Below are 15,793 nucleotides of genomic sequence, written 5' to 3'. Positions count from 1 at the left end.
GGGGGAGAGGAGTATTCTATTTCAATTGGTTCAACTATATCAATTATCATCCAGCCCAAATGTCATCCATTGTGTTGCACCATTGTATTTTTGCGACCCAAAGAGATTTTTGGAACTATTCTCTTCGCAAAGTCTTCATTGAAAATCTTTCTCGTCATCTCGATTCTTACCATATGCTTCATGTTGCCGTTGATTCTTAGGGACGGTCAGACATGGGGGGTGCGTGTGCCTTGGTCCTTCTCTTGGGAGTTTTGCTGATCGACAGTGCAATGCCGGCCAGACAAACACAACGTGCAAAGCGGGTCAGATCGGACAGAGGAAAGCAGAGAGCAGCACCTCAGATACAATCAGGTAGGTGAGTGCTGATATTCTTATATAACCCTTGCATTTGAGATATCTCAATGACGTGATAAGGCACCATATCAAATGCAAGCTTTATTATAATTATTATTATTATCATGTACCGAGTTTGGTTTCACAATTAATCTTTGTGTTTCTCTCCAGAGGAAGATTGCAGAGGCAAAGCCTTAGACCTCATCTTCATTATCGACAGCTCCAGGAGTGTGCGTCCGGAAGATTACGAGAAAGTGAAACTGTTCCTCATCAACATCCTGAAGTTCCTGGATGTCGGGCTGGACAAGACCCGAGTGGGGCTGGTCCTTTACGGCAGCACTGTGGAGGACATATTCTCTTTGAAGACCTACAAGAAGAAAGCGGACATGGTGCGAGCCATCAAAGACATGGAGCATCTGGAGAGTGGCACCATGACCGGCCTGGCTATCCAGCACACCATGAACGTGGCGTTCACTGAAGGCGCCGGAGCCAGACCCCTGGCTAGGAACGTGCCACGCGTTGCTATCATAGTGACCGATGGACGACCTCAGGACAGGGTGACGGAGGTGGCGGCTCAGGCCAGGGACTCAGGGATCCTGATTTTTGCTGTGGGAGTGGGCAGAGTGGACATGAGCATCCTGAGGCTGATCGGAAGCGAGCCCCACGACAACCACGTCTTTCTGGTGCAGAACTTCAGCATGATCGAGACGCTGCTCTCAGGATTCCAGTCCAAAATCTGTGGTACAATGATAATAACAATATTTATAGTGTTATTAATAATGATAATAATAATGATGATAATATTAATGATATTAACGGTATTCATATTAATTAATAATACCATTGACAGTATTAATAATATTAATGATGATATTAATAATAATAATTATAATAGTGACAATAAGAACAATAATGATAATAATAATGATAATAATCCTTGCATTTGATATAACGCCTTATCAAGTTATTGAGACATATAAACAGGAGTAGACCATTCAGCCCCTCAAGCCCGTTCTGCCATTCTATTAGATTATGGCTGATCTGTACCTCAACTCCAATTATACCCCTTTGCCCCATATCCCTTGAGACCCAAAACTAACAAATCTCTATCCACCTCAGTCTTGAAAATTTGAATGGATCCAACAACCACAGCCTTTTGGCGGAGAGAGTTCCAGATTTCCACTCCCCTTTATGTACAGCTGGGACTCTCTCCAGCACTGCACAGAATATACTGCAAAGTGAATTGATATTGATGGTATATTTTGTGGGGGAAACATGCGAGCCAGCTGCGCATATCAGTGTCCCACAAACAGTCGTGAATTCAGTGGCCATATTATTATTTTGTTTTAAAAAACATTTTGTGGGGAGGGATTATTACCCCCAGAAAGTGGTCCGCCGATCGAGTAACAATTTAATAATAATAATGACGGTACAGATCTTTATATTTGTCTGAGAAACTTAGATGAAGGGTTGAGAAGCAGAGTAGCACAGTGAGGCTGGTGAGAGAGGAAGAGAATTACAATTCAGGAAGTATGAGGACTTTGGATTTAAACCTGACCTTATACATCCTTCATTCATCCATGGCCCTACAGTATTCCAAAAGAGAAGGGAATTTCTCTCTCCCGGTGTCCTGGCCAACAATCCCCCAAATAAAATTGGTCATTCGCTCCATGGCTGTTTGTGAGATATTGCTATACCCAATTATACTGTTGCATTTGCCCAAAATACACAGTTACTCATTTCACAGTAAACCCTGTGAAGCGCTTTGAGACGTCTTTCCAGCATGATAAAGCGCTATACCAAATAATAATGATAATCCAAGCATTTGATACAGCACCTTATCACACCTTCGAGATGTCTCAAAGCGCTTCACAGAATATACTGTAAAGTGTATTGACTGTATATTTTGTGGGCGAAATGCGGCAGCCAATTGCGCACAGCAGATGCAAGATTATTAATGTTATCGCACAGGAAAAATCTCGCTGCAGTTTATTTTGTATGACGTTGTTAAGGCCTACCATTAACACACTTGCTCTTTCCACTGTTCACAGATTCAGATCTTTGTGGAACTATTGACCATGGATGTGAACACATCTGCATCAACACAGTTGGATCCTATATTTGCCAATGTAAAGAGGGATATGTGCTGAACAATGATAAGAAAACGTGTAGAAGTGAGGCTTCTCAGATGTTTTATTACAAAGCATGTGTTGTGAAGTGGATCTATAGGGAACACACTAAACCAGTAAATATTTGGTGCTCAGAAAATGTAAAAGCAAATTTAAAAGCGTGTTTGAGGAGATATGAGGCATTGGCCTGGGTCACTTGGTAGCACTCTCTCCACTCTCCACCGCAGGCCGCCGAAACCCTCATCCACGCCTTCATTACATCGAGGCTCGACTATGCAAACTCATTGCTTGTCGGCCTCCCCAACTCCTCCCTCCACAGTCTGCAGATCATCCAGAACTCTGCAGCCCGTGTCCTCTCCCGCACTAAGCTCCGTGACCCTATCACCCCCATCCTCGCCCGACTCCACTGGCTTCCCATCACACAGAGGATACAGTTCAAGATCCTGGTCCTCACCTTCAAAGCCCTCCATGGTCTTGTTCTCCCCACCTCTCCGACCTCCTAACCCCCTACCACCTGTTCGCTCCCTCCGCTCAGCGGGCTCCGGCCTGCTTCACACCCCCCGCCTTGCTCGCCTCACTATCGGTGGTTGGGGCTTCCATGCACCCATCGTCTGGAACTCCATGCCACAGTCCCTCCGTCTCGCCCCATCCCTCGTCACCTTCAAGACCCACCTCAAGACCCTCCTCTTCGATCGTGCTTTCGATCTCCCTGCTTCCTCCCCCTGCCCTCCACCCTCCCCCTTCCTGACCCTCAGCTCGGATCCGTAACTCTGTCTGTCCAGCGCCTTGGGACGTCCTCCCGATGTGAAAGGCGTTATACAAATGTAATTTTGTTGTTGTGACAAAAGGTTGTGGGTTCAAGCCGCATGTTAGGACTTTTAACTCATGTAGACTAGGCTGACACTCCATTGGCGTGGTGGGGGCGCATTATATTGTTGGAGGTGTTGTCCTTTGGACGAAATGTTAAACCAACTTTCCATTAGAGCTTCTTCATCACATGATTTGCCTCTAACAAAAATGACCTGTTTTACATCTGAACGTAAACGACAGCTCATACACTCACTCATCCATGTCCAGTGGATAGACAAGTACACGAGTGGCAGCAAAATAAAATTATAATAATCCTTAATAATCCTCGCATTTGATATAGCGCCTTATCGTGTCATTGAGACGTGATTCTCACAGCACATGACTGACAGTACGGCAATAAATAACCTTACCCAGAAAAGTCATCGATAAGAATTAACAAGATCAATTCTGTAGTATTTCTTAACTTATTTCTTCCAATTTGTCAAGGCCTCTCACAGGCTATTCTGGAAGGTGTAGTAACTGTGTTTACTATGTGAACGCCTACATTTATTTATAACCAATCTTGAAACCCTTTCGCAAACATATTTCCCTGAGCTTGTAAGCACCTCAGTTTGTTACCAAGAGACACATAGGAAAATGTATTCTAAACAAGTGTGATTAGTAAAAGTAACTTGTTTATCGTAAATATTAACAATGATAGCGATGTTTCAATACTTTGAGATTGGTCTTACATTTTTACATCAACTGTTATAATCTGAGCAGCACAAGTTGTTAGTTTTTGTGTGTCAGCCTGACTCTTGCTCCGAAGTCAGAAAGTTGTGTGGGTTCAAGCCCCGCATTGAGACTTTGAGCTCACATAGTCTTGGCTGATGCTCAATACAGTGTTTGGGTTGTGCTGCTTTGCTAGAGGCGTCAGCCATCGGATGTGACGTTAAACTGAGGTGCCACCTGCCTGTTCAGGTGGACATTAAAGATCCTTTGCCACTATGTGAAAACAGTAGTGAGTATCTCCTGGAATCCTGGCCAACAAGCCCCCAAATAAAATTGGCCGCTCCCTTCACAGCTGTTTGTGGAGCGTTGCTGTAACAAATTGACTGCTTGGTTTACTTGCAAATGCACAGTAATTCCAATGAAGCCTCATTGAAATGTCACAATATCTTGATACGCTGCTATTTCAAATGCAAGGATTATTATTATTATTTTTATTGTTAATAAATCAAACACCTGATTTTGGTGGGCGTTCACAAATACTGAAGTCAGGTGCTTGTGCTTTTTTATGCCCTCAAATCGATAGGACATGGAGTGGTGAGTATTGATGGGAAGTGGACTGGCAAGTACAGTGCTTGGATTGGCGACCCACATCAATATCCTGCCGGCAGCATAAGCAACAGCATTCACTTTCTTTTTACAGTCGGTGAATGCAGATAATTTATATAATAAATAGTAATCCTTACATTTGATACAATGCCTTATCATTGTCTTAAAGCGTTTCACAGAATACATTGTAAAGTGAATTGACTTTGTATTTTGTGGACGAAATCATGTCACTTGACTCTCTTTTCTGTCGACTTCCCTGCTGCCAGGAATCGACTCCTGTGCCCTGGGGAACCATGGCTGTGAACACAGATGCATCAACACAGAGACCTCGTTTATATGCCAATGTCATGATGGCTACACCCTCAATCCAGACGGCAAAAGCTGTGAGCGTAAGTGTCCAAGATCTTGTTATTACTTACAAAAATTCCTTTTGTGAAGAGTCCATGAAGCATATTGATTAGAACTCCCACCTTGCAAGCGAGGAGACCCGGGTTCGATTCCTAAGTGGGGCAAAACCCTCAGCAAGTTTTCTTACTCCTCTATTTACTTAGCAATAAGTAGGAACCAGTTTGTTATCAATTGGTTGGATTACTTTTCCAGGGGTAACAATCCCTTTAAAAAAAATGTGGTGACTCAACCTACCACTGCTTGTGGGACACTGCTGTGCACAATTGGTTGCTGCCTTTCCCCCACAAAATATACACAGTCTATTCACTTTACAGTATATTCTGTGAAACGCTTTGAGACATCTTGATGATGCGAGTAGGGCTATATCAAATACAAGGATTATTATTATTATTTCCTTCCGCACTGTTGGATTATGTGGCACTGGACAGTATAATTATCGAGTATCCAGAAGAGATTTGCATTACACCTTTTTTATTGCGAAGTGGAAAATATTAATTTATGAAATTGGTAAATTTTTGAAAATGCTATCAAAAGTGTTACATATTCTATATGCAGTTCACTCCGTGGCTGTTTTGGAGACTTTGCTGCTCACAAGTTGTCTGCTGTGTTTTGCCCACAAAATATACAGTCAATTCACTTTACAGTATATTCTGTGAAGTGCTTTGAGACGTCTCGAAGATGTGATATATCAAATACAAAGATTATTATTATTTTACACATTTATCCATCGTTACTGCAGGAATTAACCTCTGCGCCCTGGGAAATCATGGCTGTGAACATGATTGTGAGAACACTGAAGATTCTTACGTCTGCAGATGTCAGCAAGGATACACACTAAACTCTGATGGGAAGACTTGTCAGCGTATGTCCCTCAATACCATTTAACTCTTGTGTTTTCCCGACTGTTTTACTGCTTCACTTCATCCTTGAAGGTCGGATTCAACAACAACAACTTGCAATTATATAGCACCCTCCACGCAGGGTAGCGACTAAGAGCGCTGAAGTGTATACATTTCGCCAAATATTTCGTGGAGTATTGGTTAGAGTTTCGATTCCCAGGAAGGGTGAAACCTTAAGCAAGTTTTCTTACTCCACATGCCTCTGTTTACCTAGCAGTGAGGAGGAACCCGGTTCTTAGTCAATTGGCGGATTGCATTCTGGTGGTAATAATTCATTAAAAAAAATTGTCACTCAATTGTCATTCAATCCACGCCTGTTTGTGGGACACTGCTGTGTGCAATTGGCTGCTGCATTTCCCCACAAAAATATACTTTAAAGCACTTTGGACGTCTCAATGATGTGATAATTATTATTATTATGTTATTATTATTATTATAAGGCACTCTATCAATAATAATAATCCTTGATAAATAATAAACCTGATCACGTCTTATATACATCTCAAAACAATTCGCAGAATATACTGTAAAGTATGTTTTGTGGGCGAAACGCGGCAGCCAATCGCGCACAGCAGCGTCTCACACACAATCGTGGATCAGGTGACCAAATTATTATGTTTTAAAAATATTCAAATACAAGAATTATTATTATTAATATAGCAAACACACAATCCGGCTGTTATATATCGTTGGACCTGGGAATTATTTTGTGCCCATCTTTTCGGTCCATACTGTGTACAATAAATAATCCTTGCGTCCTTGTGTTTGTTGTGTAGAGTGTGCAAAAGAAGCACTGGACCTCGTCTTTGTTATTGACGGTTCCAAGAGCCTCGGTCCCCAGAACTTCCATTTGGTGAAACAGTTTGTCAGCAGCATCGTGGGTGCTTTGGAAGTGTCGCCCAATGCCACCCGTGTGGGTCTGGTACAATACTCCACCAAGGTCCGCACTGAGTTTGCCCTGGGGCGCCACACCACAGCCAGGGGCATCAAGGAGGCGGTGAGCCAAGTGAGATACATGGGCAGAGGGTCCAAGCTGGGTCTCGCTCTGCAGCAGTTGTCCCAGAGCAGCTTCACAGACATCGAAGGGGTGCGATCACCGTTGCAAGACGCCTCCAAAGTAGCGGTGGTGTTCATCGACAGCCACGCTCAAGATGACGTCTCCCAATGGGCCACTAAAGCCAAGCAGAATGGTAACAGGCACTTGCTGCTACTGCCCTACACACTTACTTCACAACCTCATAGCAATGAATACTGAAACGTTAACCTGTTTAGGACAACACCACCAACAACAAATCACATGTGTACAGCACCGTTCACACCAGGAGGAGGTCCCAAGGTGCTGGACCGTCAGGGATTTGGACCTGAGCTGGGGGTCGGGATCAGAAGGGGCGGAGGACAGGGAGGGTGGGGGTAGGAGGGTGACCAAATGCACGGACCAAGAGGAGATAGCCTTGAAAAAGTCAAGGGAGTGAGCAAAGTGAAAGGACTGTGGAATGGAATTCCAAACGGTGGGGGTCGAGGGGCTGAAAACCATTGATTTCAGAGAGCTCAGCTTCATTTAACACAACTAAATTGTAAACAATGTTGAATAATAGCTTAAACACAGAAGTTGCTGGGTTCTGACGAAGAGTTCTGGCAAAAGGTCAATGACCTGAAACATTAACTCATTTTCCTCCTTCCATGGATGCTGCGTGTTCTCAGCGACTTCTGTGTTTATAGCAGATTTCCAGCATCTGGGGTACTTTGCCTTTTGAATAACAGCTTCACAGCTTCAAAGAATACCTGCCTCAGTGATAAAAAATTAAGCTAAATGGACCTGTCATAGACCATTGGAGGGAGCTCTAATCCCATTTCTCTGCTTTTTCACCAAACCCTTTAATATCTTTACTCAATGAGTATTTATTGATTTTGCTTTGAAAAGTCACAAGAGCCTCAAATCAACAGCTATTTTTGTGTAAAAGCAGCTTTCCTCCCTCACTCACATCCCCATCCAATCCGTCTGCCCACCGCTTCCCACCCCTCATCCCCCCCCACACTCCCACCAATAACTGTCCCCTCCGCATTGGTCTGCAGAATGTCCACTCATTAACCGACAAGTCCCTCATAATCCATGACTGCACCGTCGAGGAAAATATCGACATCCTCGCCCTCACTGAAACTTGGGTCACCCCAGGCGACACCTTCCCACTGGTTGAGGCCACACCTCCAGGTTACACCTTTCACCAAACCCCACGGCCTAATCGCAGTGGCGGTGGTGTGGCTATCATCTCCCGGTCCCCCTTTGGCCTTTCCCTTTACTCCTCCCGAACCTTCCCCTCCTTTGAACACCTTACCCTCTACCACCCCTTCAGGTTTTCCCTCAAAATCCTCCTTGTTTACCGTCCCTCCAAGCCTTCTCCCACCTTCCTCTCGGACATCTCCACCTTCCTATCTTCCCTCTCCCTCTGCTCTGAAGGCCTCCTAATCTTAGGTGAGTTCAACCTGCCCTTCACCCCCTCCTGCTCTACCTCTGCCGACTTCTCCTCCCTCCTTCTTCCCTTAACCTCTCCCTCCTCATCCACTTCCCCACCCATGACCGTGGCCACCCCCTTGACCTGGTGATCACCCGGGCCTCACCGTACTCCTTCCCCTTTCCCAACCCTCCACCATCACATACCGTCCATGGAAAAAAAATTCCTCCCTCTCCTTCTCCACTGCCCTGCAGTCATCTGAACTCCTACACCTCTGGCCCACACTGACCGATCTCCCCTCCTCAGTCTCCTTTCTCCACAACTCCCTCTCCTCCATCCTGGACTCCCTTGCCCCCCCACCACCTGAACTGCCTCATACTCCTGTAAATCCCCCTGGTACACCAGCCATCTCCGTTCCCTCAAGGCACAAGTGTGAGCTGCTGAACGCGCCTGGACCAAATTCGAACTAACGATCCATCGGCAGATCTGGCTTCACTACACCAAGACCGACCGCTGCGCTCTTGTCTCCGCCAAATCCTCCTTCTACTCCAAGGTTATCTTGGAGGCAAAGTACAACCCCGGGCTTCTCTTTTCTACCACAAACCATCTCCTCTGTCCACCTTCCCATACCTCACCCATCCTCTCCTTAAACTCCAACTGTGAGGAGATGCTGGACTTCCTTGAATCTAACATCAAGGGGATACGTTCAGCCACCTCAGCCCCGCCACAGCCACCCCCACATCACCTCTCCCTCATGACCCATCCCTCCACCCATCCCCCCCTATACTTCTTCGACCCTATCTCTCCCTCCTCCCTCACCATGACTGTCCACAAACTCAAACCCACCACCTGCTCCCTCGATCCCATCCCCACCTCTCTCCTCATTTCCCAGCTCCACCTTCTGGCCCCTCTCCTGTCCGATTTCATCAACCTCTCCTTGTCCACCGGTTCAGTTCCCACCCCCCTAAAAATAGCCGTCATCACCCCCATCTTGAAAAAACCTTCCCTGGATGTATCCCTCCTCTCCAGCTACCGCCCCATCTCTAACCTCCCATTCCTCTCCAAGGTCCTGGAATGAGTCATCGTGTCCCAGCTCTGCTCCTTTCTTTCTCACCATTCCCTCTTTGAACCCCTCTAATCCGGCTTCCGCGCTGCCCACAGCACGGAAACAGCCCTGGTCAAAGTCACTGATGACATTATGAACATTTGTGATCAGGGCTCCTTCTGCCCTCTTAGTCCTCCTCGACATCTCTGCTGCCTTTGACACTGTCGACCACTCCATCCTCATATACCGCCTCTCCTCTTTACTTAATCTTCGCGGACCTGCACTTGCCTGGTTTGATTCCTATCTCTCTCACCGTCTCCACTTTGTTGCCTCCAACGGTTTCTCCTCCAGCCCCCACACTGTCACGTCTGGCGTCTCCCAGGGCTCTGTCCTTGGCCCTCTCCTCTTTAATATCTACACGCTCCCCCTTGGTGACATCATCCGCAGACATGGGGTCAGCTTCCACATGTATGCGGATGACACCCAACTCTATCTCTGCCTCCACCCTCAACTCCAGGACCACTGCTGTCCTGACAGACCGCCTGTCGGACATCAAGTCCTGGATGAGGGCAAATTTCCTACAGTTGAATGTGAACAAGACTGAGGCCCTCCTGATTGGCTACCGCCAGCGCCTCAGTACCTCAGGCTCTGGCAACATCAACCTCCATGGTTGCACACTACAACTCACCAGCCAGTCAGGAACCTGGGTGTCTTGTTCGACCCTCACTTGTCCTTTCTCCCCCACATTCAAGCCATGACCCGCTTTGCCTTCCCTCACCTCCGTAACATTGCCCGACTCCGCCACTACCTCACCCCTCAGGCCGCTGAAACTCTTGTTCATGCCTTCATCACCTCCAGGATCTAATATGCAAACACTCTGCTTGTTGGCCTTCCCAACTCCTCCCTCCACAGGCTGCAGATAATCCAGGACTCTGCAGCCCATGTCCTCTCCCGCACCAAACTCCGTGACCCCATCTCCCCCAGTCTTGCCCAACTCCATTGGCTCCCTATCTTTCAGAGGACCCAGTTTAAGATCCTGGTCCTCACCTACAAAGCCCTCAATGGCTTTGCCCCACCCTACCACTGCGACCTCCTAACCCCCTACCAACTCACCCATTCCCTCCGGTCAGCCGATTCCGACCTTCTCTACGTCCCCTGACCCACCCGCCCCACCATTGGCGGGAGAGCCTTCAGCCACTCTGCCCCCAACGTCTGGAATTCTATCCCCGGTCACTCCACCTCGCCCCCTTCGTAACCTCCTTCAAGTCCTGCCTCAAGACCCTCCTCTTCGACCATGCCATCGGCCACCCCCCTTCCTGTAGAGTCCTGTAGCTCAGTGGTTAGAGCACTCGCTTTGCAAGTGAGAGACCCGAGTTCAATTCCAGGCAGAGGGCGAAACCTTGGGCAAGTTTCCTTACTCCACACAGAGCCTAATAATAATCCCTCCAAAACAAAAACAATAATAAATTGGTCATTTTCAATCTACGACTGTTTGTGGAACATTGCTGTGCGCAATTGGCTGCCGCGTTCGCCCACAAATATACAGTCAATTCACTTTACAGTCTATTCTGTGAAGCGCTTTGGGACGTCCTCCCGACGTGAAAAGCGCTATATCAAATGCAAGGATTATTATTATTATTATTAATATTATTATTATTCCCCTCCATTCTCCCTCCCACGACCCCAGCTCGGGTCTGAAATGCTGTACTCTGTCCAGCGCCTTGGGACGTCCTCCCGACGTGAAAGGCGCTATACAAATGTAATCTTGTTGTTGTTGTTGTTCCAAGACTCCCTTTATTCGAATCATAGAATATTCTGTTACTGTTTACCCTCTCAAAACCCTGCGTAACTTTGAAAACTTTTTTAGATGCCTTCCCAACCTCCTCTGCTCCAGTGAATGTCCATGGGTGGTTCTGTGTAAAATGCACATTAATCGCAAACAATGTTTCTCCTCAACAGAATTTGGTGAACTGCAAAAACATGATAGTACAATGGTGAGAATCCAGCCAAGAGATCCTGGCCAATAATCCTTCAGATAAAAAAAAAGTGGTCATTCACTTCATTGCTGTTTGTGGGGCGTTGCTGTGTGAAAATTGGCCGTAATCCTCGACCACAAATACGGTCACTATACTTTACAGAAAAAGTAATTACTATCCACTGTAGTTACTGTTCTTATTAATAATAATAATCCTTGCATTTGGTATAGTGCCTTTCATGTCGTTAGGACATCCCAAAGCGTTTCACAGGATTTTTCTGTGATGTGTTTCTCGTTGCCAACAAGGCGGCCATTTATACCAGCAAGGTCTCCACTAATATCTATGATCGATTTAGTCTGGAGGATTTTTAGCCAGGACCCTGGGACAAAATCCCTTCTCTTTTCAAATGGTTTAATGATCTTTAACATCCACTTGAAGAACTCGCAGACGGGACCTTGGTTTAATGTCCGATATAAAGGAAAGTATTTCTGACATTGCCTTGTGAAATATAAGTTACAAATAACTCACAAAGTGTTTGTGTCGGTAAGTTATAAATGATATACATCATAGCCACTTTCTGTGGAAAGAAAAAAACAAGCTATATATCATGGAATCGTAACAATTATTTGCTCATGAGGTTAGAGGGATAACAAATTAATGCAAGATTTTAAGTGTGGTCTAATTCCGAGTGTTTAATGGAGTAAAATTTACAATTTATTAGCTACAAGCACAGTAATTAGTACTTGCTTTACAATGTTTCAGTGTGTTCTCCCCACACTGTGAGCTCTCAGGTCTGAGTTGTACAGAGTAAGAACGTGTGTTCACTTCTTTGTGCAGATCAACAATAGCATAAGCAAAGGCAAAGTACCAAATCACTTGACCGAGCTCTCAGCTGTATTGCAGGGCACATGTGGAATGATGTCATTAAAGAGGAGTGGAGAAAGGGGAAGGGAAATGTGAAGCAAATCTGATTAATGTTCAATATTTCGTTCAAACGTGCTTAACAGGAATCATTATATACGCTGTTGGAGTGGGAGACACAGTTGAAAGCAAACTACAACAGATTGCTTCGTATCCACAAGACAAATACTCATATCACGCTGAAGACTTCAGCGCGATTGGGGAAATTGCTGAAAAACTGAAAACACAGATTTGCAAAGGTACTCTGAGTAACATGCAAGTCCTTGTAAAATATTTCCACTGAGTATATTATCATTTAACCTAATGGAAGTTCCAGTCGGAAGGATACAGTATCAACCCGTGTGGCCATTAAGCTCCAATCAAGAGATGATTATGTCTACCTGAAACACATGGAATTTTCATATTCTAGATTTCACCCTTGCATTGAGGATTTTATTGTCATGGGCTCGCTATCATGTTTTGCACTTGGCTACCATTATAGTCGAGGTCATTCAACTATTATATTGTGGAGTCCTGTAGCTCAGAGCACTCGCTTTGAAAGCGAGAGACCTGGGTTTGATTCCCGGCAGGGCAGAATGTTGTGCAAATTTCCTTACTCCACACGCTTGTTTACCTAGAAGTAAATAGGAACCCACTTGTTAGTCGATTGAAGGATAACTTCTTCAAAAAAAATAATTGGTCACTCAATCCACTACGGTTTGTGGGACACTGCTGTGCATAATTGGCTGCCAAGTTTCAGCCAAAATATAGTCAATTCACTTTACAGTATATTCTGTGAAGCGCTTTGAGATTACTCAAAGACGTGACAAAGCACTGTATTAAATGTGAGTATTATTATTATATCTGTGCCATCTCTGTCCATTTATCTATCCATTTAAACTATCCATTTAGTCGCACTCCCTGAACTTTCCCTTTTAGGATTTTCTTTTTGAGATATTTTTAATTCACTTTTAATTACTATTACAGAAATTGCTTGAAACATTTGTTTGGTATGGATTCCACGTCCTACAATCCACCTATGTAAAATTCCCTTATCCTTCCTCTACCCCATTTTTTTTGGAGATGCAATATACATTTATCTAGTGCTTTTCACTAGAGGACGTCCCAAGCTGAATGGGCTGGGAGTGGGAGCGGAGCAAGATGGGAGGACAGGACAAATGAGCGAAATCACAGGCAAAGAGATACATTTTATGCCTTTAAATTTCTGCCCTTTACCAACCAGTGGAAATGGTTTCATTTTATTTGTCATATCAATTTCCTCATAATTTTAAATTCAAGATATTATACTTTTATGGAATGTTAATTTTTCAGATGTTGCAAATTTTGATATTGAATGTGTATGAAAAGCCTTGAACCTTGTATCTCAATCAGATAATTCAGTAACAATGGTTATCAAAGAAAAACTGAACCAAATGCATACTAACAATTACTTTCCGTATAATTTGACAGGAAATCCGTCTCTTCAGGAACAATGCAAGTGTGAGGCAGTTGTATCGTCCCAGATCTACACTTCAGAAGAAATACAAAAGTTATCCCAAAAACATATCCTTTTCATGTTCCTCATTTTTTAAAACAAAGTTTAGTTTAATGGCTTTGCAAAGCAAAGCAGGACACGCAATCACCCCGATTCATTCACTGTGTCAATGTGATTGTTCACATACAATCAATCACGTGAGTGTAATCGACCAGATTCATTCATTTTCATGCAAGATCAACGATTCATTCAGTGAACGTGGGCAAATGCTGAGATCCATTCAGTTACGTGCCTGTTTACCAAGCAGTAAGTAGGAACCCGGTTGTTGGTCGATTGGCAGATCGCTTTCCATGGGTAATAAATTTGGCCATTCAGTGCGCAATTAATTGGCTGCTGCGTTTCGTCCACAAAATAGTGAATCCACTTTACAATATATTCTGTGAAGCGCTTTGCAACAGCTCAATGATGTGATAAAGCGCTATAATAAATGCAAGGATTATTATATTATTAGTGAAACCAATGTTGACAGCGTTGCCAACATCCCAAAATTTATACATTTACTCTTTACATTCAGCGCCTGATCTCCACGTAACAAAAATCAAATTACAGCGCACTGCATCATTTTCCCCTTTCTCCACAGCAGTGGCAAAGCAGATTTCTTTAACTATAAATACTGGAAGATATTGTGAAGAGACTGAGAATTCTGGAAAATTATCTCAAAGCAAAGTAGCGAGACGTCAATGGGAAGTACATTCGTGTTTCACCGATTGGAACATGACCATTACGTTTTGTACATTTGTCTTTTAAGGGCTTCCATCAAAATGCAGGTAACAGTTTTATTGATATTAAGATTATAACAAACTAGTAAGGTAATACTGGCTCAACTAACTGCTCCTCTGAAACTGGAAATGGGCAGATGAAATGAGAATCATTTTAAATTGGTAACTGTATTTTTCACAAGTTTTCACTGCTCGAAACAAGAGCTAAAATTGTGCATTTTAAATTCAGTCGTTCAACAAAATGGTTAAATTGGTTTTCAATTCAAAAAAATGTAACTTAATGTTAGGGTGGACACTGCTCTCTGCCTATGCTATAGGTTTTTAGTGAGTTTTATACCGACTCACTTGGTTAAATGAATTCAGGAATTTACTCAACTGTGAAATAAATTTCCATTACTTATTACCATCATTATTTTCACTGAATGGATTTTCACCCAATAAAGAATGCATTAACTAACTTTGCACTTTTGTCTTTAAACCTGCAAATCTTGTACGACCTGAAAAGTCTTCTAGCTGAAGATCAATCAACCTTTCGCACATTTCTAGCATTCAGTTTCTCTCTCCACCTTAACTCATCTCTTGGCATAAAATACACAAAATTCACTGTCCAGCGTCTTGGGACGTCCTCCTGACGTGAAAGGCGCCATACAAATGTAGTTTTATATTGTATGATTCAAATAAAAGGATTTGAGCGTTCCGGCATTTACATACAATGCCCTCACTAAGAAATAGTTGATCGGTGGATCCGTGGTAATAAGGCCTTCAAAAAAAAATAATTTGGTCACTCAAACCACGACTGTTTGTGGGACATTGCTGTGCGCAATTAGCTGTTGCGTTTCACTCACAAAATATAGTCAATCCACTTTACAGTATAAGAAATACAAAAGTGAGTTTGAAATCTTTTCCATGTATGTAAATTCAGTGTACAATACCGGATTTTCTAAAAAGCCCACAAATTTTGTTTTGTTAGTACAAAGTATCAAATATATTATAAAGTACAGTAAAAATTAACCGATAATAATCTAAATTCAGAGACCAGATCAGATTAATCTGTAACTTTCCCAAAATAGCATTTTAGCTAAAAAAATGGTACACCTGGATACCATTTAGATTCAGGTACAATTAAGATGCCGGGCAGCAGCTGAAGATTACACTGTAGCAGATAAAGCCTAAAACGCAATACAAAACAATAAAAGTGCACTCAAGGTATGAACGTATACAAAAATTACATCATTAGCAATGCTTCCAGTAA

The 15,793-nt window shown here is 43.7% G+C and overlaps 1 protein-coding gene across 1 annotated transcript; it reads left to right on the top strand.

Moving 5' to 3' along the window:
- Positions 1-203: 203 nt before the first annotated feature.
- Positions 204-15,119, top strand: LOC103179684 (matrilin-2). The gene is made up of 9 exons (XM_007895070.2): positions 204-351; positions 505-1,074; positions 2,385-2,507; positions 4,856-4,978; positions 5,737-5,859; positions 6,673-7,086; positions 12,375-12,527; positions 13,738-13,830; positions 14,437-15,119. The coding sequence occupies exons 1-9, from the start codon at positions 213-215 to the stop codon at positions 14,490-14,492; spliced, it is 1,794 nt and encodes a 597-aa protein (XP_007893261.2). The 5' UTR covers positions 204-212; the 3' UTR covers positions 14,493-15,119.
- Positions 15,120-15,793: the final 674 nt, after the last annotated feature.

Source organism: Callorhinchus milii, unplaced genomic scaffold, assembly GCF_018977255.1.
Source record: "Callorhinchus milii isolate IMCB2004 unplaced genomic scaffold, IMCB_Cmil_1.0 Scaffold2, whole genome shotgun sequence".
Lineage (NCBI taxonomy): Eukaryota > Metazoa > Chordata > Chondrichthyes > Chimaeriformes > Callorhinchidae > Callorhinchus > Callorhinchus milii.
Note: the sequence above shows the minus strand (reverse complement) of the source record. Positions and strands in the feature narration are given on the sequence as shown.